The sequence below is a fragment of the Amphiura filiformis genome, chromosome 3, assembly GCF_039555335.1.
Source record: "Amphiura filiformis chromosome 3, Afil_fr2py, whole genome shotgun sequence".
NCBI classification, from domain to species: domain Eukaryota; kingdom Metazoa; phylum Echinodermata; class Ophiuroidea; order Amphilepidida; family Amphiuridae; genus Amphiura; species Amphiura filiformis.
The window spans coordinates 76525481-76550289 of record NC_092630.1 but is presented as its reverse complement, the minus strand read 5'-3'; the positions used below and the strand labels follow the sequence as shown (position 1 = coordinate 76550289).

General features: G+C 36.2%; 1 protein-coding gene and 1 long non-coding RNA gene across 4 annotated transcripts in view; one reads left to right on the top strand and one right to left on the bottom strand.

Annotated features, from left to right (window-relative positions):
* LOC140149152 (uncharacterized) overlaps nt 1-24809 on the bottom strand; it is a 28668-nt gene that overhangs the window by 3430 nt on the left and 429 nt on the right. Inside the window, exons 2-8 of one of the 2 annotated variants that reach the window (XM_072171340.1) lie at nt 20169-20224; nt 18542-18660; nt 17691-17798; nt 17326-17409; nt 14401-14508; nt 13623-13730; nt 368-439 (exon numbers count right to left, since the gene is read on the bottom strand). In XM_072171340.1, coding sequence (XP_072027441.1) covers nt 368-439; nt 13623-13730; nt 14401-14508; nt 17326-17409; nt 17691-17798; nt 18542-18629 — 568 coding nt within the window. In that variant the 5' untranslated portion in view covers nt 18630-18660; nt 20169-20224. Of the gene's footprint in view, nt 1-367; nt 440-13622; nt 13731-14400; nt 14509-17325; nt 17410-17690; nt 17799-18541; nt 18661-20168; nt 20507-24809 lie in introns of those variants that run through there. The other variant, XM_072171339.1, reaches the window with a different exon arrangement.
* Nucleotides 995-4890, top strand: LOC140149153 (uncharacterized). Of its 2 annotated transcripts, none has more exons than XR_011858556.1 (3): nt 995-1451; nt 2392-2476; nt 3970-4890. It is a non-coding gene; the product is annotated as an uncharacterized lncRNA (long non-coding RNA). The 2 variants fall into 2 exon arrangements; XR_011858557.1 differs by lacking the exon at nt 995-1451 and adding an exon at nt 1701-1734.

Here is a 24809-nt window from a genome sequence, read left to right as displayed (position 1 = left end):
GGGGTGCGCATGTTTTACACCGACGGCGTATACAGGCGGAGAACTCTTCCCGTTGATCTATTCCAAAATGAATTCACCGGCATTTATATTGCGCGTTTAAATTTGGTCGTCAACGGGCAAAAGAAGATGCAATTTCTGCTGGCAAGAGCCTCCCCGGCTCCCTGCAAAATACGCCACTGCAACATCTGTATTTTGAGCCAAAATTACAATCTGGCACTACTTAATCTTGATTTAAGTATAGAAACCCAACTCTAGACACCCAATTCACACACCGCACTAATATTAAAATCTTCTTCAACTCTTGGATAGATTAATAGAGAAAGAGAGATTCATTCGTCGTGCAATTTCGCGTCATTTTATTCCTTACCTTCTATATCATTCGACGATCTGGTAGCAAGAGTGTGCGTATCTTGCGTTTCCTTTTCATTGGGATCAGACACTGAAACATTCAAGAACCAGAACACAAAAATTATTGCATGTTTGACTTTCCACTAGACTTCATTAAACACGCGTTATTAGAACGCTGGTTGCGTACGAGCTACCGTAAAACCCCGTCTAGAAGCATATATCAAAGAAACGCCCTCAATAAAGTTAGTTGCTTTTTGTATTTGGAGTTTGAGCAACTATAATTATACTGGCACCACAGTGTACTGGCAATAGGTGGCTATAAAACATGCCATCTATGTATATTGTAACACCAATCAATTGTATTGACATAATAACGAATGTTTCATATATCAGGATCATACAGGGTGTAACAATAAAATTTGTACAATTTTGAAAATAAAATGACACAAGCATGCGGCCTATTTTTTGGTTTGATATTTATATGTCTATCAAGATAATTTCTGTAGCCACCAGATAAGCCAATTATGTAACCTAGTCTTAAAACCACTTGGGCCACTTTTGTCTATGTGTTACAAAAGTGACTGAATAGAGTTGAACCATGGACCAGTTGGACGGTGCTCTTATGATAGGTCGATTTAAACAACACTGAAAACTTAAACTAGTCAATTACAGGCTGGACTAGCTTTAAACTAGTCAAACTGGTTAGTCAAGCCTGCTTGACTAGCTTAAGCTAGTATTTCAACCTAGTCAAGCCTGCTGGACTAGTTTTCAGCCAGCTGGACTAGTTTTTGATTAGTCCAGCTGGCTTGACTAATGTGATTTGACCTGCTGGACTAGTTTTAAGGATTGACTAGCTTTGGTTAGTCCAGCGGGAAGTTAGTCAAGACGCCTGCTTGACTAGCTTAAGCTAGTCAATTTGCCAGTTGTCTGTGGTATGCGACCTCTGACCCAACTGAAATCTGTAAGCGGGGAAACATACATATTGTAACTGTCAACTGCTGAGGTCAACTGGATACTGCTGTCACGTCACTATACAGAGAAACACTCTCAAGTTTTTGCCACAAAATGTCCTGGAATTCATCAAGATTTTGTAGAACATGAAGGTAAGTCTTGCTTTGTGTTGATATATGTAAGGTTGCAATTTGTTATGATATTAAATCAGAAACACAAAAATAGTATCAGCTCAGAATGCCAGTCACTAACCCTATAATAATCATGATAATATGCACTATGTACAGCAGTGGTAACAGCACAATACAACATGCATACGTACTACTACTACTACATGTAGTAATTTTGTTGTTTATATAGCAATCATGTGTGCACTATGATATTCTACAATGTACTTGCAATTGGCATGATTGGGCCTTGGTCATCAATTTTAGTGTAAGTTCAAGTCTTGGCACCTTTATAATGATATAAAGGTATTGGAAAGCTAGCTGATGAGCCCAGATCCTCCAAGTTAAATTAGGGACTGCCTGTGTGGACAGTGTGTATAGGCCTAATTATATATTATAACAAAAGCCACCACTGGGGATGGGGGTAAAGTTGTGTACCAGTACTGTTTTTGATACTTTATTGTTTGTTGCTATAATTTATTCTAAATGAATTAGAAGAAAACTACTTGGAATAAAGTGAAATGAAATTGGGAGAGGGGGTGTTGGCTAGCCGAAAAGGGGGGGGGGCAATTTTGGCACACATTCATGGGGCACCTTTTAAATAAAATGATATTAAAAGCCGTAGGAAACAGTACGGAAATGCTATGTAAATTTTCCAGCTCGCAATATGTTTGCAAAATTGGATCCCAAAAATTTGGCATATAGGAGGGATTTTGGGTAGGCCAAGAGGGGGGGGCAAGCATTTTGGGGCATGCCGTTTGGAAATTCCTCCAGGGGCCCTCAACTAAGAAATGCTTTGTGCATGGTCTGCAAAATTATTAATTATCACTTTCTTTAGAATAACAACCACGACCCAAACAATATCTACAGTCAACAGTTTGTCAAATTATACCATTTTAATGTCATGTATTTTTTTTTCATATAGGTTCTGTTCCTTTTTTGACGATGCAACCGTGAAGCTTGAAAGACTCAACATATACAGTCTGTAGGATTTCACTCAAATAACAAAGGTAATTGAAAAATGTATGACCAGATGACAGCCTCATCCCCCTACTGTTACAAATATCTTATCAAAATGAAGAATTTTTTTTGGCATCAGAAAAAAGCTTATATATTATAACCCCAAGTGAAATTTTATGCCTGAAATATGTTCTTAAGTTTAGCACATGTTTAAATGTTATAAACTTATAAAGTAAATTTCAGGGAGGGGGGGGACAAAATCAACACATTTTGGGTTAAATTGCTGCAAAAAGTGAAAATTTGAGGGACCAAGAAAATATGGGGGAGCAAATGCCCCCGTATTGCCTCAACTATTGGTTTTATGGCCATTGTGAAACACATTTTTGCTGCTAAATGTTAAAACTGCTACTAGTGCAATTTAACTCAAAAGTCATCACGAAGAAATCAGAAATTAGTGTGATGCCAGCCTCAATGTGAGGTATCTTCAAAACACAACAGAATGTCAGAATCTGACCATGCCCTTTAAGACAGTACGCTATATTTTGTAAACACTGTCCCTGGTGGTGGACTCTAAAAAATGATGTGGAAAAATACACGACCAACCAAAATTTCGGAGGTGTAAGAACTTCCTTAAATTTTGGTGGTTTAATTGGTGGGACTATTACGGAACCCCCAAAGTGACATGGAAGAAAAAAACTTGGGCCCGAGATTGTAACTTGGGGCCCCGACATCGTAACTTGGAGTCCGAGTTAGTAACTCAGGGCCCCGCAATACCATCTCGGATTCTCGGCTTAGTAAGTCGGGGCCTGAGTAACTCGGACCCGAGTTACTCAGTTGGGGTCCTGAGTTACTAATTCGGGGCCCTGAGTTACTATCTCGGGCCCTAAGTTACTATCTCAGGGCCTGAGTTACTATCTCAGACCCCGAGTTACTATCGCGGGGCCACAGGTACTATCTCGTGCCCCAAGTTACTATCTCAGACCCCGAGTTACTAAGTCGGGGCCCCAATTTACTATCTTGGGGCCCGAGTTACTATTTCGGGCCCTGATGTACTATGTCGTACCCTGTGTTACTATGACGGGACCCCGAGTTTCTATGTCGGGACCCCGAGTTTCTATGTCGGGACCCCAAGGGACCCCTGAGTTACTATCTCGGGCCCCAAGTTACTATCTCAGGGCCTGAGTTACTGTCTCAGACCCCGAGTTACTAAGTTGGGCCCCAAGTTACTATCTTGGGGCCCGAGTTACTATTTCGGGACCCTGAGTTACTATCTCGGGACCCTGAGTTACTATCTCAGGGCCCCGAGTTACTATCTCGGGGCCCTGAGTTACTATCTCTGGGCCGCGAGTTACTAAGTCAGACTCCGTTTTTTCCTTCCATATCACTTTGGGGGGTCCGTAGACTATACATGTATTAAACTGTAAATAAAGTTCTCGCTGACACAAAATAGTTTTTCAGAAAACTGCCAGATGTGAAAGCAGGAATATTCATTTTGCCTATTAAAGTTTAACTAATAGTAACTTTTTGTATAATTTGCTTTCAGGTGCTGCTGAAATGTAACCCAACTGTGGTAGAAATAGACTTCCAACAATTGCAACTCATCAAGAAGAAAATGCTGTACATCAGCCATGCAAAATAACGAGTTAAGACGTTACACAAACAAGTAGTGTGAAAAAAGAACCTTGCACTAATTTTGCCTGTCAAAGATGGATTTATCTGAATCATGCACATGAAACTTGTCTGATTGATTTGACAAACATTCAAAATGGATTCATCAAAACTTTTGATTGTGGTGACTTCATTATTGTGACAAACTTTAATGACTATTTTTCTCACAATCAGGCATTAAAAAAATTATACAATGCCCTTTCCGACCAGCGGTGGTCCGCTATCTCTAAGGACCACTATCTCTAAGGTTCGCTTTCTCTAAGGTTAGCAAATATGAATTGTATATTTAAAAAAAGGAACATCATGAGTTTGTTTGCTGGATGACTATGCAATGACGTCACTGCCATATCAGGGTGAAAAATGGTATTATACCTATCCATGATGCTTATCATGTGTGTTAATTTGTATGACATCTGGATAGACTCTATACTGTGAATTGTAATCAACATGATCAATATTAATGTTTTTAATCTGTCAAACCAAGCTGTTTTAAACAAAAAACAGTTAAGGTTTTGACCGATTAAATACATTTATAATTAGTTATTTATTTATTTCATAAACAGAAATCTTTGTAATTTATGTTTAAGGCTTTTATAATATGAAGAGTTGGGTATCATAATGTTGGATGCAAGATAAGAATGTCATAAAGTTTTTTCTAATGTTATTTTGGACTTTGAATTGTTTCTTATTTCAGAATCTATTGTGTCCAAAAGAGGATAGGATACAGTCTGTGGTGGGTACTAGGTAGGCAGATGAAATGAGACAACATGGTCAGAAGAGAAAATCAAAATCCTCGCCAACATGCAGGTCTAGTTCTGTACTAATTATTGGTGCTTGCTTTTGCTTCATATTTCACTATTTATGCTGCATGATTCAAGATTTATGGAATAATTCTTGTAAATTCATGCAGGGAAGCAATAAGCAAACATTAATATATCTAGACTAAATCCACATGTGGCTCATTTACTTTCCAATTGTATAACCCTTATCAGACTGTATCCAATCTGCAACTGCATGCATGGTTTGCATTAGGTTTGCTCGGCTGGCTGGACTAGCTTGAGGTTAGTCGAGCATGTTAGTCAAGCCAGCTGGACTAATATTACATTAGTCCAGCTGGCTTGACTAGGACTATGTTAGTCCAGATGGGCACCAGTTGGACTAACTTAAAGCTAGTCAATAACTAGTCGAGCGACTAACCTTAACTAGTCCAGCACGCTGGACTAACATCAAGCTAGTCAAAAAACTAGTCAAGCGACTAACCTTAACTAGTCCAGCGTGCTGGACTAACATCAAGCTAGTCAAGCGACTAACCAAAAGCTAGTCAAGCGACTAACTAAAAGCTAGTCCAGCATGCTGGACTAAGATAAGTTAGTCATCCTTGTTAGTCCAGCAAAAGTGACTAGCTTAAAGCTAGTCCAGGTGGGCACCATCTGGACTAGCTTTAAGTTAGTCCAGCTGACCAATTTAGGTTTTCAGTGAATGGGGTATTCGAAGTGGTAGAAATGATTACATAATAGAATATCTCTTTGAGTTTTTGGAAGTCAGAACTAAGCACTGACATAATAACCTCATTTACTAGAAATCGTGGCTGCAGCTCAACACCTTCAACCCCAATAGCGTATTTTTATGTTGTGACAATCGGTAGCACATGGAGTCAAGCAAAAACTATAACAGTCACCTACCTGGACAACCGATTCTTTAGAAATGCTTAGTCGCGCTAAAAGTCGATCGATACATGTTAAAATCAGCACAATTCAGAGATACACCTTTTGCTATGAAATTAATTTTCTCGGTCAAATATAAAGCAATATTTTTTTTTCTTCAGTAATGTCAGTTAAAAACTTGGTGCTTGGATATACATTTTTTTTAAAATCCTGGTGTTAAAATTAAGCATCAAATTGTATCTTTTAGTGTGATATTTTTGATTTTTATAGGCCTTGAGTTCGCCTGCGAGCTTTTTACGGAATTGATTTTTAGCGTCTCAAACTAATATAGTTTGCTAAAGAAAGATATTTCCCACCTCTGTAAAGCACATCGTGTGGGTCTATATATTATAGTTTTGTCAGAATTTCCGTTTTTATTTTACCCTTTTTCCCTTCATGCTCTGAAAATGTCAAACTCGGTGCTTTTATCTCGTACGCAACCAGCAGAAATAGTCGATATTTTCATTGTTGTCATCCAGGGCAATTTTCCATTGAAAAGCAAAGATCATGAAGATTGCCCGACTAGCGATTTGGTAGCCCAAATCCCCAATTGGTAAATGAGGTGAATTTTAAAAATTTGCTCCCGTTCCTGCAATTTCAATTTATATGCATTCCATGATTATGAAAACCATTTTGTCTGTCTGTGTGGTTGTTTACCTAGGTTAGTCCGTATTAAGAGACGCACGCTTGAGGTTCATGAAAATCCACGGTCCAAACCTAGAAAAATTAGCGTGTTATTATAGGGGATTTTAATCTTCTGTCCCTCCTATCTCCATGTGAATTTTGTATGACCTACCCCCGCCCCCCCTCGCGGGTTGCCATTTTCATTACACCCTTCAGACTTGTGTTCGGGTTTTTGTAGAGATTCATCAGTGTTCGGGTTTGTTTTTAATTTGACATGTAGGCCTATATATAGGCCTAACCATATTTGTCATTATTAAGCGCTATACCTAAATGTATAGCTATGCTATATATTATTATGTAATATCATGTACATGTAGGCCTATAGGGTGGGGTGGGTGCAGAGGTGTGTAAGGTGGGTAGTGGGGTGTATGTAGGGAAACTTTGGTGTGGTAATCAACACACTTTAACCATGACTTTCAATGCAAGGCTTATTGTTGCCACAAATGTTGTTGTTTTTCCTTACGGTTATTTAATAAGTTTTTATAAACTTCCATGTTTAACCTGGTATTGTTTTGGCTGCTTCATCAGGGCCTATGACTTTCGGTGGGTTTCCAAAAGCAGTTTCAAACAAACACAAACAAAAGGCACCATACCCAGTCACCTTCATGACAATTAAAACACTACGTCAAGTATTAACATCCAAGTTATTCTGTTTTTAGGCAAGCAATTTTAAATAATTGCTTGAACAGGTTTTTGTTTAAAAACAAAAACCTGTTTAAGTTAACAATGAAAATGAATGGTTCTTATAAGGCACAATCTCTGATGAGGAACTCAAAGCGCGTAAAGCACGAAATTTACAAACAAACATAAAAACAATCAATTTATAAAGATGTTTAAAAACAAAAACCTGTTTAAGTTAACAATGATAATGAACGGTTCTTATAAGCCACAATCTCTGATGGTTCTTATAAGGACAATCTATTTCTGGCGTTTAAATAACGAAAGTCTGGGGTGTTACGCCGGGGCGTTACGACTAAGGTTATTTCTTTGGAAGTGTGTTCCAAACAGTTTGCTTGATCATAAAACATACAGCGTAATATAATGTTTTGTAAAAGAAAGTTTTGTTTAAAATATTGCCCAATTGCATGTAAACCTTCGGGCAAAGTTGTTTTGAGGAGAAGCAAATTTCAACACATTGGTCCGAATCACTCATGTGATGATGAAATATCCTCATCGTGCTATAAACATGATCAGTATAGGAGCGCTATTAGGCCTGGGAATTTCGTTGCTATATTGAAGTTCTGGCAACACTGTATCATGCCGGTATTCCTATTAAACCCAGGGATATCGATCCACAATGCTAGTATTATTAGCCTTATATTTCACGCGTTGATTTTGAAAAAAATTCAGCCGGTGAAAAAATGGTGAAATCAAAACGTAAATTCTGACAAAACTATGATATATCGCTCACGGTGATGTGCGTTAGAAAGTTGGGAAAAATCCTTCATTAGCGTACTATATTACTTTGAAAAGCTAAAAGGTTGATCCAAGAAAAGGCTCGCGGGCAGAGTTTAAGCCTATCAAAATCGAAAATCTTACACGAAATGACTGAATTTCACGCCTAAGTTTAACACTAGGATTTGAAAAAAATAAGTATCAAGCACTACAATTTGACCTGACATTTACTGAAAAAATGAAAATGATTGCATTTCATTTGGCCGAGAAAATTAATTTTACATTGAAAAGGTGTAACTCAAAATTTAGCTCGTTTCAACACCAAATTCGATCGTTTGTATTGCCACATTAAATGACTGAGTGAGCCTTGCTAAACAAAAGAATCGGTTGTCCAGGCTGCTAACTGATAAGATTGTTTATAGATCATTTCCAAACTCACGTCTTCCATCAAGGCATACAATTACATATAACTATGAGAAGTATGAGAAATTTGTTGACAGAAATGCTGGCAATAGTGGTCGCCCCAGAACAGCTAGAAGCCCAGCTGAACTTAATTTCAAATTTTTATTGTTTTGTACTTATGGGTGCAAAAACTGTTCTCAGTTTTACCAATGATATCTCTGGGATATGCGAAATTACTTTATTTATGATAATTTGAAAGAAATTTTTAGATTTTAAAGAAATATCATATTAATATTAAATTCATGTTAATTATATGAAGAAGCACCACTTATAATTATTTTGTATCAGTTCTTTGATGTTTAATGCACGAAAAGCACAATCTACGCGGTTCTAACTTGATATACGCTTACATGGCAAAAGTGGCCCAACACAATTTCTGGACGATTTAATTCATCGGACATAACTTTTGAACCCAAGCTAGTAAAGAAACCAACTAAACGTCTTCTTTTAGCCAAGATATTACTGATTATATTGCAGATAACATTTGTGCCGTGACTCTTTTAGTTTTTTCCTGAGAAGTCAAAATGTAATTGTACAAATTTTATTGTTACACCCTGTATAGCTCAATTGATAGAGCGTCAGACTTTGGCAGTAAAGAGAGCACTGTCTGGGGACTGGTTCCGTTTTATACTCGTTTTGATTAATGGGGCATTTCGTGATCCACAGCCTCATCCCCCACTTTTCCCAAAAAAAAGTATAGATTTTTCTACCACTGGATACCTCTGGCTACATAATGTTTATGTACCAAATATTTCTTGCAGATTAATTCGTTTAGCAAAAATATCACCAAATTTGAATTTCGTTCTGGTGCACCAGAACGAAATTACAACGCATTGTCTATGGAGCAGTGTAATACACATAATCATGCATAACTCGCAAACGCAAAATCGGAATCAACTGAAATTTTGGAAATAAGCTTTTTCGTGGATATCTACTGAAAAATGTCATAAAAAGAGGATGCTAGGATCACGAAATCCTCCTTTAAACTTTTTGACATGTTCTTTTTATCTATCTTCAAATATCTACCTTTCTTCTTTTAGGATTTCATTTTAGATTTTTTTTTTCTTTTCTTTTTTTTTTCTTTTTATTTACTTTTTTGTTATATATATATAGAAATTTTGTGGTTTTAAAGAAACAAGTAAAAGCATTTATTCCAAACAATATCGAAACCCACGGTTAGAGCAGCCATAGGCCTTTAGTAGAAGGTATAGGTACCTAAATTGTTTTTTTTATGAACATTGACATTCTTTTGTGGCGAGTGACATGGTCTTTCAATTCGCGCCTCTCCATAAGGAAACGCGGAATAATATTGAATGAAAGACTTGTGGTGACATTTTTAAAAAATAATGTTTTGTGGCCACAATTGCAGTCTTTTCAATACAAAATTAAATAAATAAGGACTAATAATTATTCCGTGTTTGAATCTATTATCCCATCATAAATAGAATATCTTCCAAAACTTTAATCATTTCATCTTACAAAGACAACTATTTAGCTCATTCAACAACAAAGGCCCACTTCTTTTGTACAGAGTTTGTGCGTGAAATTATTGATTGGCTCAAAACAAAAGATTTGAACCGGTGTACTTCATGGCGCAGTGCATTCCATTCAGTCAAATGATGTCATCAACCTATTGATCATACAGCTCAACTGATCATACTTTTCCTACATTCGACCTTGCATGATTTTTGAGTTGACACAGTCATGAAAATAACTATAGATACTTGACAGACCATTAGTAGCCCAGTTCTGAACCTTTTCATTGATCATTCATAACAATAGGTATCTGATGGATCAGTGAAGATAAGAAGGGATTATAATCAGGGGCGTAGCCAGCTTTCTTGGTCAGGGAGGGGGGCAAAATAAAATTTTTGGGGCACAGACGAAAAATATTGCAGTTGCATCATACAATACATAGTGACTGTATGTCTTCGAGCTTCCCGAAAAGGGCCTTATTGGGATGATGTGCGCGCGTAGCGCAAAAAAATGGTATTTTACACTATTTTCGCCCATTATCCGGCTAAAAAGGGCTTTATTGTTACAATGTGCGCGCGTAGCGCGGAAAAATTTTGTATTTTACACTATTTTAGCCCTGAATTTTGCTAGAAAAGGGGCTCCTTGCCCTTTTTCTTTTCCTTTGCCCTCCTGATTTTCTCTTCATTTTTTGTCAGAGGGGCACTTTTTCTTTCATTTTTTTTGTCAGGGGCGCGCCCCTGCCCCCTGCTGGCTACGCTACTGATTATAATATATCCGTAACCTTGATATTATAGTACATCTCGAGGAAAAAGTGCAATGGACATGTTTTCATTTTATGTTTCAAATATCCTGCGCATGAAAATTGAGTATTTAACCCAAAATGGAAAATGGAACAATTTATTGGAAATCTGTTTTAACAGATTTTTTGACATCTTTTTCTGCACTGTATTATACCTAAATTAAGAAATTTGATAAATATTCAAAGAAAATATAGTTTATCCAAAAAATGTAGATTTTTACACATTTTGGGGCAAAAAAGGAAAAATAAGCAAAAATATCAAAATCTGTTTTAACAGCTTCATTCATCAAGTCATAACAAACGGCCTACATGCTTAATTTCTAATAAAATATTGAAATTGTGAAAAATATAGGTATTTATTGATTTTTCTTGCAAATATGCTAATAATATGCAAATTATGAAATTGCAAAATAAAGTTTCTACATAGCATACATCTTTCAAGTGTGATGTTCAAAATGACAGACATCAAAAAGAAATTCGATGAAATGTAAAGGCGTAGTAACAATTTTGGCATGGACTGTCTGGTTAGGCAAAGTACGGTAAGTTGAGCTGTAGTGCATTCGTTAATGATTGTGAGACGAACTGTCGCGGTAGTCTGATTGCAATCATGCTTTTGCTGAATGCATTCGAGTAGTCCGCCATATATTACGGTGTGATTTACGTCATATGCACAACCTTTATTCACCGAAGTAGTGATGTTACACTAACAGGATTAATTACCATAACAAAAACTTGAACCCATACTCCTATGCACAGTCAGTTTATCAGCAATATATAGCTGATGTATATGATGTGCTTTAGAAAGTTGGGAAATATCTTTCGAAATCTAACTTGAAATTAAATACACGAATTAGCGACCATTGCTGTTGGCTCTGGATACATTTTTACTGCATTTTTGGCGTAACGATTTTTAAATCGTAAGTTAAAATTGTGATATATTTAATTTTGAGAATTACAATTATATAAAGGAACACAAATAGCCCATTCACCTAAAATCCAGGTGCTTGTATTGAATATTCGATCACACGTGTATTTCACAATGCATATGTAAACTTTCTTTATCTATGTCAACAATATAATATTGATTTCACCAACGGAGTACTGAATGATGGAGCTGTATGAAAAAAACATTTATAATACAGGGTGTTGACACTGTGTGTCGTTCACTATCAGTGCAGTTAGGACGCTGGACAACCGATTGTTATTGTTCTGCAAGGCTCACTCAGTCATTTAATAAGGCAATACAAACGATCGAATTTGGTATTCAAATGAACAAAATTTTGAGTTACACCTTTTCAGTGTAAAATTTTTTTTCTCGGCCAAATGAAAAGCAATAATTTTCATTTTTTCAGTAAATGTCAGGAAAAACTGTAATGCTTGATACTGTATTTTTTTCAAATCTTAGTGTTAAACTTAGTCGTGAAATTCAGTCATTTAGTGTAAGATTTTCGATTTGATAGGCTTCAACTCTGCCCGCGAGCCTTTTTTTTTTTTTTTTTTTAGCTTTTCAAAGTAATATAGTTCGCTAAAGAAGGATTTTTCCCAACTTTCTAACGCACATCACCGTGAGCGATATATCATAGTTTTGTCAGAATTTCCGTTTTGATTCCATAATTTTTGACTACCAGCTGAAAATTTTTCAAATCCACGCGTGAAATCTTAGGCTAATACTAGCATTGTGGATCGATATCTCTGGGTGCCCGGCCTGGATACAGTGTTGCCAGAACTTCAATATAGCAAAGAAATTACCTAGTGTTTCAATTGTCATGAAGGTGACTGGGTATAGTGCCTTTTGTTTGTGTTTGTTTGAAATTGCTTAAACCCACCGAAAGTCATAATGAAGCAGCCAAAACAATACAAGGTTAAACATGGAAGTTTATAACAACTTATTATAATGACCTAAAGGAAAATTCATTTATGGCAACAATGAGCCTTGCATTGTAAGTCATGGTTAAAATGTGTTGAGTACCCACCCCACCCCCATAGGCCTACATAATATTACATACCGGTACCTTATAATATTTATATAGCACGGCTATAGCTATACATTTAGAAAGTAGGTCCTATAGCGCTAAATTATGACAAATAGGCATACACAAACCCGAACGCAAGTCTGAAGGGTGTAATGAAAATGCCAACCCGCGATGGGGGGGGGTCATTCAAAATTCACCTGGAGATAGGAGGGACAGAAAATTAAAATCCCTCTAATAACAACACGCGAATTTGTCTAGGTTTGGACAGTGGATTTTCCCATGGACCTCATCCTAGGTAAATAAACAAACAAACAAACAAACAGACAAAATGGTTTTCATAATCATGGAATCCATAGCCCCTATAAATTGAAATTGCAGGCTATCACGGGAGCGAATTTCCAAAATTCACCTCATTTACCAGAATTGGGGATTTGGGCTACCAAATCGCTGGTCAGGCAATCCTGGTTTTCAATGGAAAAGGGACCTGGTAGACAACAATTGAAATATCGATTATTTCTGCTGGTTGCTCTCGAGATAAAGTACTGATTTTGACATTTTCGGAGCATGAAGGGAAAAAGGGTAAAATAAAAACGAAAATTCTGACAAAACTATAATATATAGACCCACACGATGTGCTTTACAGAGGTGGGAAATATCTTACTTTAGCAAACTATATTAGTTTGAGACGCTAAAAAATGAATTCCGTAAAAAGCTCGCGGGCGAACTAAAGGCCTATAAAAATCAAAAATATCACACTAGAAGACAAAATATGATGCTTGAATTTTAACACCAGGATTTAAAAAAAAATGTATATCCAAGCACTATGTCTTTAACTGATATTACTGAAGAAAAAAATATTGCTTTATATTTGACCGAGAAAATAAATTTCATAGCAAAAAGGTGTATCTCTGAATTGTGCTGATTTTAACATGTATCGATCGACTTTTAGCGCGACTATGCATTTCTAAAGAATTGGTTGTCCAGCGTCCTAACTGAGTGTGCTTGTTACAAGTATTGCCATGAAATTAGTAGCTACCTATTTCTGGCTTTGTTTCTTCAGTAGCGCCTTGCTTCTGCTGATCCGGAATAGTAAGTGCCAGATCGCCATCTGTTGTTGAAGTTTCCCAATTGGAGTTTTTGGCATCTAAATAGAAGTGTTAGCAACATCGTTATAAGTTGAATATTAGTATTAATTCTCAAAGGTACTAGCGGGGGTACTTCAGGAGATGCTCCTAGGCCATACATAAATGTATTCGACTGATGCCGTCAACATACTGTAGAATTGAAAATTCAAAAGATAAATAGCAGAAAGAAACCATATGTTCGTCGCATTTATGGTACATGTGCCATTTAGCCACACAGTTGTTGCAATTAACCTTTTTGAAATAGGGGGGGGGGGCACAAAAGGAGAGGGCGTACTTTGATTAGGGTAATCTTTTTTCAGCTGAGAAGCATACAAAAGATTACCCAAACCAAAATACGCCCTCTCCTTTTGTGCCCGTCATACTTCAAAAAGGCTAATAACGATCCTTTGAACAAAAAGTTACAATGGAACGCTAAAACATACTCTGGTTTATATGGTAGAGTATAAAAAAGTAAGTTAAGTATCTGCAAGATTTTTTTTCATTTTCTTAGAAAGCGTTGCTTTGTTTAACAATCTTGGCATTATTGGTACAATATCTGATATGTTATAAAAGTGTGCAAAACATTATTGGGCTTCATTTGTAAGTTAGGAAAATGTGATGCACACGTAATGGTTTATTCTTTCTAATGTAAACATGGTAAAGGGGTATATAAATATAAATGTTTTATACCTGTCATTTCCTCACTTCTGGCTTTAAATAAATTGTTGCTCTTCTGATGTGTTTCTGGTTCATTGTTAGACAAAAGTTTGCTCAGGGTGCCACCAAACGGATTGTTGTCTAAAATATTGAAAAAATAAGAAACTTTTTGTTATTTGTATGCATTGTCTAATAGTTTTTCGTTTTTCTTTTCAATTCTGAGATAATTAACTTTTCTCATCGGAATTTCCGTTTCCACGGAATAACATAATATTTTGAAAGTTGATATTGGCAACTCGGTGAAAGATGTATTGTTCCATTCCACTCGCCGTTCCGGCTCGTGGAATGGAACAATCCATCTTTCACCTCGTGATTATATTTCGACCATCACACTCATAGACAGTTAATATTTGTATACTATCACACTCATACCCAGCAATTTTATATAGGTTATGTTGGGTTTTTGGTTTTGGTAAAAAAGTTTTATTAAAGGTCATGAAAACGTTTTAAAATGTTTTGTATGAACACACTACAAAAATGTACACAAATATTTGTAAAATGTTTTTAAAATGTTATTGTAAAATATTTTTTGCAAACATTTTTCCCAAACATTTGGTCAACACTTAAATAACATTTTGTAGTAAGTTATCATAAAATGTTTTTGAATGTTATGAAAACGTTTTATACCCTTTATATACCCTTTATATAACCCGACATTTAAACGTTTTCTGGCAACCTTTTCTAACCTTTTGCGAATGATATCGAAAACGTTTTTGTGTTTGCTGTGATATCCTTAAACACTTGAGAATGTTCCTGCAATCTTATTGTTTCTTACCCGTGTGATATGACACGATATCACACCGGTCAGCGCGTATGCATCGACGCGATACACGTACTCGCTATTTGAACCAATCGGAGGCGCATAACAACAACGGGACTGTTCGATTTTAAGATAATTCATAAATGTAGGATTTAATTTGATTAAACTTTGTAATACTTATGATATTTTTATGTTTAAGAATGAGAATTATTTGTAGCCACTGTCGTGCATCTATCGTCTCATATAACACGGTCGACATCATTATATTTTGGCGTAAATAAACTTGGCTTCGCTTCGTTGTTTTATTTACCAGCGGCTAAAAATAATACATTTATTCTCTAAATATATCCTAAGTAATGTTTTTTCTCAAACTCCATTTGTAATAATAATCAAAGTTACTAAAGAATAATTCTATATAATACACACGTGTATTACATGTGTTTGTTTGTTTGTTTGGATGTCTGTTTGTTTGGTTTAGGTGTTTTGGTAGTTTGCCTGTCTGTCTGTTTGTTTGTTTGTTTGTTTGTTTGTTTGTTTTAATACGAGTGTCGGTCAGTAAGTAATGAAAGTTGACTCGTGACACCATAATTATATGGATTATTTTATGACATTTCTCTATGATCACATAAACACTGTACCTTTGTCTTTCAAATAATATGTGTTAAATTAATTCCACACGCTTAATTTACGTAACAGCGTTAGCATAAAATCACTGGCTGACAGTGAGTTGTTTTTGTTAAGGGAAATAAGAGGCTGAAATGAGGTATTGTTGTATATTTTAGATTTTCTCGGGAATTCAAGTACGGAGAGTGCTGCCTTTTGGAATAGTAGTAGAACACAAACTTTCAGTTCTTATAATCATCTTTGTCGGGCTGAAAATGTTTTAGTTTATTAATATGGTCATATGTGTTAATTTTGATAAAAACAAGGTTTTTCTTTCTATAAACATTCGTTTGAATGAGAAATGTATGTTTACAAATTTTTGAGTTTGAGATCATCCATAAAAATTGATATGAAATTATTATTAAATTAAAATGTTCATAACATTTTTGTAATACTTTAAGCCCTATTTACACGAAAATTTTCATGTATTTCCAGCATGTTGTATCGGTCATCCCACCTACGCTTGCGCAGATTGTTGTTTGATTTGTACCAGTTATCATCGTACTGAGTACCAGCTCTCACCATCATTATATTTTAATATGTTTCATTTTACAGATAGTTAATGTTATTTGTAATAATTGCTTTTTCATTTTCGCCATTTTTGCAGAATAATGTCGCTTCGCTTCAAGTCCTAAAGTTGTTGAATACAGAGACGTCCTATTTCCACCCAAGTTTAATAGCAAGTCTCCTATTTTACCAAAGACAAAACCAGGATCTAGTGTTTATTCCTGCCCAAAACTAGCCATATGCCCTTTTGCTGTTCTCGGACGTTTTAAACACGTGGCTTTGCTGTAATTTAAAAGGCCCGTCTTTTTGTGTGATTTTGCAGTGTCCATAGTCTATTGATTTTATGCTATATTGAAAGACAGAGATAAAAAATAATTTATCGCGTCTGATGTCACTGTCAATCACGATCCTTGATTGGTTTACACAGGTTAATAGCGCGTAAGAGGAAGGCCGATTTATCTGGTGCCGATCGGAGAAAAGGAATAGCAGAAAATGGTGAAAAACTGCGTAATTTTACAAGGCAAAAAGCAACTTTTCTAGGCATTGTTGACATGGTGCATTCGCGAAAGAAAGTTTCCTACTATAAAGACCTAACTTTTGAGATGGTTTGTTTGTTTGAAGGTGCCAAATTAACAATAATAAGGCGTCCGGTTATACCGCCGCGTTCAGCAAGTCATCATCATGACACTTTTAAACAAACCGTGCTCGAGTTTGATTGACAGATGACGTCAGACGCGATAAATCCTTTTTATCTCTGTCTTTCATTATAATGCTATTACGTAATCAAGTATAGGGTATCATTTACGCATATGTGGTATGAAAGACAAAGGTACAGTCTTTATGTGATCATAGAGACATTCCATCCATGGGGGTCTAAGGTTAATTTTCATTACATACTGACTGACCCTCATGTCATGTATTATGTGCATTGAATGTATGGAATACCTACTAGGTGTGACTTCACGTACCTGTTCTGGTCGCAGCTGGTTTAAATAGTTGGCTAATTACATCAATTTCTGGACTTGATGGTAGAGGTCTGCCTTGTAAGTTGCCTACAGAAAAAAGGTAATGATTAAAAGGAAAAATAATATATGATCCAAATAATATGACAAATAGTGCAGTGTGTACATAAATAATCCAGACCGAGGGGAGGGGTCATTCACTGTAAATGGGTAACAGGGATATTCGGCCACATTGACCACTCTCATTTCCATAGGTTATTTTGCAATCATCCAATGATCCCATTTTAATAACGGATTTAGATAACTAATTGATCCCTCAGTTTGTGAAGTGACTTTTCACTACAAGTTTAATTTGTTTCATTAATACTCACAAGTAAGACATTGTCTATTCGTTGATGATTGACTTTGGCTCCCCGATTTATGTCGATGCGTTGGATTTCTCTGTCTTATTGGTACTCGGATATTGATATTTGGTTTCTCTACAAGGAATAAATAGATAAATGTATTTATCTGGCTGCACACCAATATTCTGAGCTAGTTGAGGGGCGAGTGCACTGGACAATCATCAAGATGAAAGCTTCGGATTCATCTATTGAAATGTTTGGCTATAACGATACGCTTATAAATACATCTATGTACAGTTTTCACCTCGATACACCTAAGTATACAAATGTGTTCAAGCACAGTGAGTCTAGCAATACATTGCCTCTACACAGTCTGTGTTTACACTACACGGTTGAGTGCATAGCATCATAATAGTTGTGTGACTAGTGGAAAATATGGCATCTGTAATTGGTTTTGTCAAAACCCCGATAGTTTCCTTCTTCCAAGCAGAAAAGTTTTTATATTGAACGAAAGCTAACGCTTTTTTTTTCATTACGTCAACAGATGACGCAATTCAATATTTATAGCAAGGCGAACGTGGTAAATCTGTTGAAAACGGCTATTCACGCACAATTTTTGACCAAGATGTAGGTTTTAAAAGTCAAAACCCTGGTTGATCCTTACAATATTTTTGCAAATTATATTGTCCATATACTAGATTCATTGCAATGAGCAATTGCCAATATTCCCTTTCAATTGCAAATCTTGTGCAAAAAGTTACTATTTTCGCCTGTTTTGTCTTACGGTTGTAAATTCAATCAACAATGACTTTGCTTTAAAGAGTGCTTAGAAATTGATATGAAACATTTTGTTGCTCAAACTTGATAATGACACCTACCTTCTTCGGTACTTTCATCTGTTAAAGAAATAGGCGGAAATATAGCAAAAATAATGGCGAATGCATGGATAATTCGCACCACCAACATAGTGAAGTCCAATCCTCATAAATGAGTTGATCTGTCAATGCAAACACAGGATATACTTATAGCACATGATTTCATTATTTATGTTTTATTGTTAGTCACTGCCTGTCAAATGAAAACATCGATTTTGATATTCAGATAAAATACTTTTCTTATGTCATTATTTTTTTTAAAATAAAATGTCCTTGTTCTATTTTTAAGGTTAAATATTGCATAGGTAATAATTAAGCCATTTCCAAGATTAAGGAATGTCGGAGTAGTCAGTGTCATTCAACTCCAAGAAATCGTTTTTTATTGTCTATTCTTGAGTGAATTTTATGTTGTCATCCACGCTATTGATGTGTTCGAAGAACCCGTCGAGCTCGCTACGGTTGAGTACGACGAAGGTGTCGTAGACAAAACGCTACCAAACCCTCGGTTTTGTACCCGGGTACGACTTCAAGGCCTGTTGTCCGAAGCTTTCCATACCCAAATTCACCACTATTGGTGAAACGGGGGAGCCCATAGCACAGCCATGTTGTCGTTTGAAGTATTTCCCCTTGTGCGAAATGTAGGTTGTGTTCAAACAAATTTCAACCAGTTCAACGATTTGTTCAACCTTCAAGTTTGTCCTTTCACTCAGTGTATTATCACTCTCCAAACACTCTTTCACAACTTTGAGGGCAAAGTCAGGTGGTATGCATGTGAAAAGAGCAGTTACATCGTAGGATGTTATAATTTCACTTTCGCTTAACTTGACATCTTTTATTTGGTTGACAAAATCTTACGTGTTCTTGATATGATGAGATATTTTGGCAGTGTGTTTGGCGAGGTTGTACGTTACGGATCCAATGCTACTCACTATGGGCCTGATAAGAATTGGGTCAGGTTTGTGGATTTTTGGAAGCCCGTAAAACGCCGGTACCACAGGGTCAGAGGGGGGGTCCGTCTAACTGTATCTTGAGCACAATGTCTATGGACCCATCAGTAGTGCGTCTATCACGTGACCAGTCCAACGGGTCAGTTGCCTGATGAAGTCTGTTGGTTCCAGACGCAACGTCGCAATAGTTGCAAAAAGTAAGTTCCAGTATTAGATTTAATTCCAAAACTCTGTTTGAAACTACTGGATGACTAAGAACATTCACTCAAATAACCGAAGATAATTTTAACTGTTTTTGTGAAGTGCTGATGTCATATCAGCACAATGAAAAAATTTAGAGAAATCGATTCAATTTTTTCAACTGCCATTGTAGCCTTTCTACGATGAGCGATCGACGGATGACTAATTTATTATTTTAAGAGTTAAAATCATCACGACAGAACATCAAAATGAAGGAGCTAGTATTGATGTGAGCCTTGACAAACGAGTATTGAATGCCTAACTTCCATTGCAGGACAACCATGTTTACAAATACCGGCTACACACTATCGCCGATCATTTGTGCCAATGTCAAGGTTGAACAAAGTGATTCACATTATTTGATTATTCACCCACCCACCACCCGCCAAACACACCATCACACACACACACATTATCAAAATATTGGAGCATACATAACTTACCTAAAGTCTAGTTGCTCTGTTTATCACAAGTTCGTTGACGTTACATGTACCTGAACCTGAATATAAATACAAAATCCAAATAAAGCCTTTCGTTGCTACCATGTGACATAGTGATCGACAGTTTCTGTCCATTCTATTTTTTCTTACTTCAAGTAAAGCAAGAAGTAAAGTATACAAACCGAGTAAAGAATTAGTCATGTCCGTTATTGGTTGATCCAAAACTCCCCCTTTTACTCATACGTACCATATAATGGGATAGCTGTCCAACAATATGTCAAATCATAACCAGAATACTATTAAGTTAAATTGGATATAAAATCTTTAGATAGGCTTACATGGAAAATGGCCAATTTCATTACGTTGGTGTATAAATATTTCAAATCTTGACTTATCAATCGTGATTCCTGCTGCTGTTCACAAATTTGCACCGTTTCTGATTACAAAATTTAAAGGAACAAATAAAACCAAAAATGTTTTTGAAATATTAATAGAATGGGCATTTGAGAAATGTTTTCGATAACATTGTCATATTTTGACCGTGACCTTAATTCAGTCCAGCAAACATGAGACACCATATCCACAATTTTTTCCACATCCTTTTATTTTCCCGTTATTTCAAGAGAAACGGGAAAAGGAAATGAATACCGTACGGTTAATGAATAACATAAGCCTTCGTGTGCAGGAAAGGCCGAATGCCGACAAGAGAATTTTACCACAGACCCTTGTCCACTAAATATGCCAATATAATCTTATTTAGTGAAAACTGTGCCGTGTCAACTGTCATCTTAGATCTTTAGTATTTTCAGCCTGGTTGTTGTCACTGTACGAATATAATTATTATGTTCAAGTAAAAATGCCGCATGTTTCTTACTTCAAAGTTTTATTTTTAGCTAAAAGCGGAAACAAACCAACATACTTAAGGTGTAACATTAATTTTACTGATTCTGTAAACTTGGCAAAGTCGTCAATTGTCCTATACTACTGAGTGCACAATCTTCTCTCTATGTCATGCCAATGTATGTGACCAGATCTGATCCAACCATGCTAAAGATGGCAATAATGAAACTGAGATATAGGCAAAACGTGAGGAGAAAAAGTAATAAAAAACAAGAGACATGGAGATTCAACATCAGTAAGTGTAGGTACTGAGCAAGTTAGCAATGTCCAGCTGCCTTCGACTATATTTATGAATACTTATTTATAAATATGCACGTGTCCCATGGGCACGACATACCAAGACCAGCAAGCGTGACCAACCCCTCATGCCATTGAAAAGGATAGGAACTCTTAAAGATCATCAAATTTAAGTATTATTAATTGAAAAGCAAAATTATTACACATGGGGGATTCCGAATTTGTAATATGTTATCAAACACAACATTTTGAAAGTACTTGCCGACGGGAAAAATATTTATCGAAGGAAACGTTTACAAAGTTGAAGAAAATAGAGAATTTTGCAGCACAGTCTCATGTTGTTGACCGCTTTTGCATTCAAATGTACAGGAAGACCACCCGCTACGTATAGACTTACTGTCTACAAGCTGTTATGGCAGCGCAGAGGTGATCACGTGCGTATTCAAAAATACGTATTTATAAATATAGTCGAAGCATACTGATGACAGTAACACAATTTCAATATTTTCCACTTTGGCCTGAGTGGATCAGATCTGGTCACATAATAATACTTTTATTTAAAGTTCGTTGCCCCAACCGTTAATTAAATAATTTCGCTTTTTTTTTTTTTCTACGAGGTGGAAAATTACGTTTTCTAATTAATTTCACAACACCACGGGTGCGCAATATACAGGTTGTAACATTTATAAAAATATTTATACAATTTAGAAAATAGCATTAGGTAGCTATGTTACTTATTGCTTGTATTTAGTTTTACTTGCTCCAAAGGTAATTTCTTAAGCTACTACATAAGCTTTGTTTCAATAAAATAGGTGGTCTACTAGCGAAGATATGGACAATAGTTAGAGAATAAACGATAGAATTTTTATTTTGCCTATCCTCTACCGTGTGATAGACGACAGGCAGGTCCAATATTTTGAGTAGTGGATGCCGGCGCAGCCGGTATCCACTACGATAAAAATATTGACCTGCCTGTCGTCTATCATAGGTAGAGGATAGGCAAAATAAAAATTCCTATCGTTTATTCTCATTCTTAGTCAGTTAAATATTATTTTAATAACTGTAAACAGTTTTTTAAGCAAAACTAAGTTACCGTCATAAAAACTCCCCTCATTATAAAATGAACGAAACTTGTTTACAACTCCACGTATTCTGTTGCGCGTACTGCTAGCGCGTTCGCGTATTCCGCACTAGTCTACGCATCCAGCGCGATACATACTCGCACCTCTACACGCGTGTTACGCATTATCAAGACGCATGATGACGTGGGGTCGTCTACGGCCTGATAGACGGCACCCGAAATCATGCGATTGTCCAATCAGAAATGTGTCTACGAACTAGACCACTCCCACTGACTAAGAATATAAAGTAGTCCTAAAACAGCTTGGGCCACTTTTGCGTCTTCATGTAACAAACGTGACTGAATTGAGTTGAATCATGCATAGGTAATTTTAAACAATGGGGCGGTTTGAAGTGGTATTTTAATTTGAAATAAAACTTTTATTTTGTCAAGACGGATCATTTAAGACCATTATTTTTCATTGCAATTGGAGCATTTTGAAAATTTTACCCATGTATAATTTTGTTTTTACCCTATATATTTAGATCTATATCTCATTAATTAGGTATTCTAGAGATATAAGACCATTGACATTTTTCTTCCGTAGGACTCAAAGAAAAAAATCTGCTATTTTATACTTTGATTTTAAAATTTTATCCCCTTGTGTGACCTTTGACCTCAATAACTCAATTTGCTCAAGGGTGCCATTTTGGCTCCCAGCTGATTCTGAATATACACACTCCTGGTTTTTTGCAGTAGTACGCAACTTCACGCTTTATACTGGTTCGTCAATGGTCTCTATCCTAAAGCCAAGAATTCTCCGCGTTGCGGAAATTCCGCGAAAATCGCGGAATTCGGAGGTAAAGCGGAAAACGCATTTCTGAGAAAAAAATATAAAAAATAAGCAAAAATGACCTAGAAAAAGAAAAAAAAATACAATTGAAAAGAAATAAATAAAATACTAAATGAAATGGGTCTTCAAAATTCATCAAAATAAAGTAAAATCCGTCATAGATTTACCGTACACACAGCACGAGTATCCCACAATCCTTTACGAAGGTAAGATTCTTGTGAAATGTTATTTCAGAAATGTGCCAAAATTACAAAGCGGAGAAAAGCGGAATTTAGCATTTGTAAAGCAGAAAATTCTTGGCTTTACTCTATCCTCTCGACTATATGTAGTCAATGCACAACTATCCAGTAATATCGGAGAAGATCTAGTCACGTCAAAGTGCATACCTCTTCCAAGAAATAAATATATTCTTCTATCGAATTGTAGAAGTCTGGTCTGTGGAACAACACATCTGTCAATTGTAAGTGGAAACAGGGGAACAACTTCAATGCAATGCAGGCTGTTTTCAATTAGAAATTGTGTGGAAGGTGAAAAGATCACCATTTCGGAGATAGTCAACTGTGCGAGGATTTTATGCAAAAGAACAGTAATCTTCGCAAGACAAGTTAATTATGACATATGAGACTGGACACGACGAATCAGCCGTAAAGTCGACCGCCGGTCAATTTTGTTTTATTTCGTGTTTAGAAAATATATATCATAAGCTTTAAAATAGTATATCATTTAACTTCAAACGATATCCAGAAGCGGGTTATGCTTTGTTGAACTCTCCTCCTTTAACAAAATGGTACCCTTTTTCGGTTTTACATGTGTCTCTTTTTCCACATTGCTGGTAATAAAGTCATAATTGGTGGTCATATCATATCATCCCCAAGTCAACGAGGTTCAGGAATGTCCTCCCATTTTTTATTGTTGGTTATACATACCTAGACAAAATACAATGCAATTGTAACCCACCACTTGAACAGGATTTAGCCACAGCATACAAAGACTAGAGCTATTTAATGATTCTATTATGTAGAAGATTATTATCCTCTTCAGCAATAGGATTATTGATTGGTTTAAATGCTATCAAATGAGAAACTTGTCGCGCCTATTTGATACACCTATGAATACGACTTTCACGCATATTTTGCACTGTATCTCAGAATACAATTTGCCGAGTTTACGGCTCATTCGTAGTGTCCACTCACATATATCAGAACTTTGACATCAACAACACGAAGAAGGCTGCTGGCAAAGTGAAATCATTACACAATGTGTATATTGCTTCTGTCTGATTGTATTGTATTTTTGTTCACTCACAAGATTAGTGTAAAACCATACTTTTCTTTTGATTAAAAGATTCAGATATTGTTAACTTAATTAAACAGTGTGTTTTGTTGTGCATTCTGAAGTGAACTTGGGAAAAGGGCGTTTTTGGCCTTGAGTCATTATTAACGACTCGTAACATCTGTATTATAGAAACACTGGATGTGACGTCATATTGAGTAGATAATGGTACAGCTTAAATCATTCTGTGACGAATTGTTTGAATGGCTACCACGATTATGCACTCCCTCGTAGAGTTACCAAGCAACCAAGTTTTAAATTT